General features: G+C 54.5%; 1 protein-coding gene across 1 annotated transcript in view; it reads right to left on the bottom strand.

The window, feature by feature from the left end:
* The window catches only part of SLC22A3 (solute carrier family 22 member 3), a 30,198-nt gene extending 29,608 nt beyond the window's left edge, over nt 1–590 (bottom strand). Inside the window, 1 exon segment of the mRNA XM_010162515.1 lies at nt 177–590. Coding sequence (XP_010160817.1) covers nt 177–590 — 414 coding nt within the window.
* Between the last annotated feature and the right edge of the window lie 537 nt (nt 591–1,127).

Here is a 1,127-nt window from a genome sequence, read left to right as displayed (position 1 = left end):
GACGCTGACTTTTGATCATACTTATTGTTCCAATTTGCTTGTGACTTGGAATGAAACAAACCCAGGAAGGAAAACCAGCCACTAAAGCAATGACCCTTGCGGCAGTAATCCCATTTACTGCCACAATCCCGCACTGGGACGGAAGCCACTGATTAGAGGACGGGGATTTTCCTTACCTCGCTGATGATGGATGAGTGGGGCTGTTTATACACCCAGTTATCGTGGCAGGCGGTAAGCGGCAGGTTGCCCGCGCTGTGATTGCTGTAGCGGGCGAGCGGGCTGGCGCAGCTGACCGAGGCGTCCCACGCCACATCCAGCCTCTCACACTCCCCGCTGGAGGACCCGTTCCTCAGGTGCAGGGGCAGTACCGTGAAGTTTCGTTCCTCTTCCAGCGTCCAGCCACATCGTTCACTTAATTCAGCTGCCCCAGGGATCCTGCACCAGTAGCTGTCAGGTGCCTTCCCAAGGAAAACCACGCTGGCGAACAGGAAAGAAAAAGTTATGCCCGTCTGGCAAAGGAGGAAAAAGACTCGCTTTTGAAATCTTCCAAATTCCCCAGCTTCCTTCAAAACCTCATCAAAAGATGGCATTATGTGAGGCGGTCTGTCCACTTGCAGCAGTCCAAGAGATGGCAGAGTTTGCTTTCACACTTCACATTGACTGCTGGCGCTTCCTATAAAGGTGACCGTCTCACCTCTCCTCGCTCCTCTCTTCTCATGTGCACACAGCCAGACGCACAGACACTCAGATAGAGGACACGCGGGCGCGCGATGCCGCCGGTAGCGTGAGCGGAGCCGGAGCGGGGCGAAGCTGCTGGCAGGCATGCGAGTGGGCGCCCAAGCACACACACGGAGGCTCAGGGCATGTCAAGTGGCGTGGGGCTCCCACGCAGCCGGGGAGGAGTGCGATTTAAAGCGCACAAACATATTGCAGGAGAGGAGGGGCGTGCGTTTCCTATTCATCCCGAATGTTAAACAGATTATGTAATAAACCCAGTTAACTCCTTGAGGGCAGGGGAACCACAAATGCCAGCTCCCACCACGGCGGTGTTAAATTAATAGGTGCAAGGATAAAGCAGAGAGTTAAACGGGAAAGAGCGCAGAAGCAGTTGCAAAAAGCAGCAGTGA

The sequence above is a fragment of the Antrostomus carolinensis genome, unplaced genomic scaffold (assembly GCF_000700745.2).
Source record: "Antrostomus carolinensis isolate BGI_N321 unplaced genomic scaffold, ASM70074v2 scaffold922, whole genome shotgun sequence".
NCBI lineage: Eukaryota > Metazoa > Chordata > Aves > Caprimulgiformes > Caprimulgidae > Antrostomus > Antrostomus carolinensis.
The sequence above is the reverse complement of the archived record's forward strand: the minus strand, read 5'-3'. Positions and strand labels throughout refer to the sequence as shown.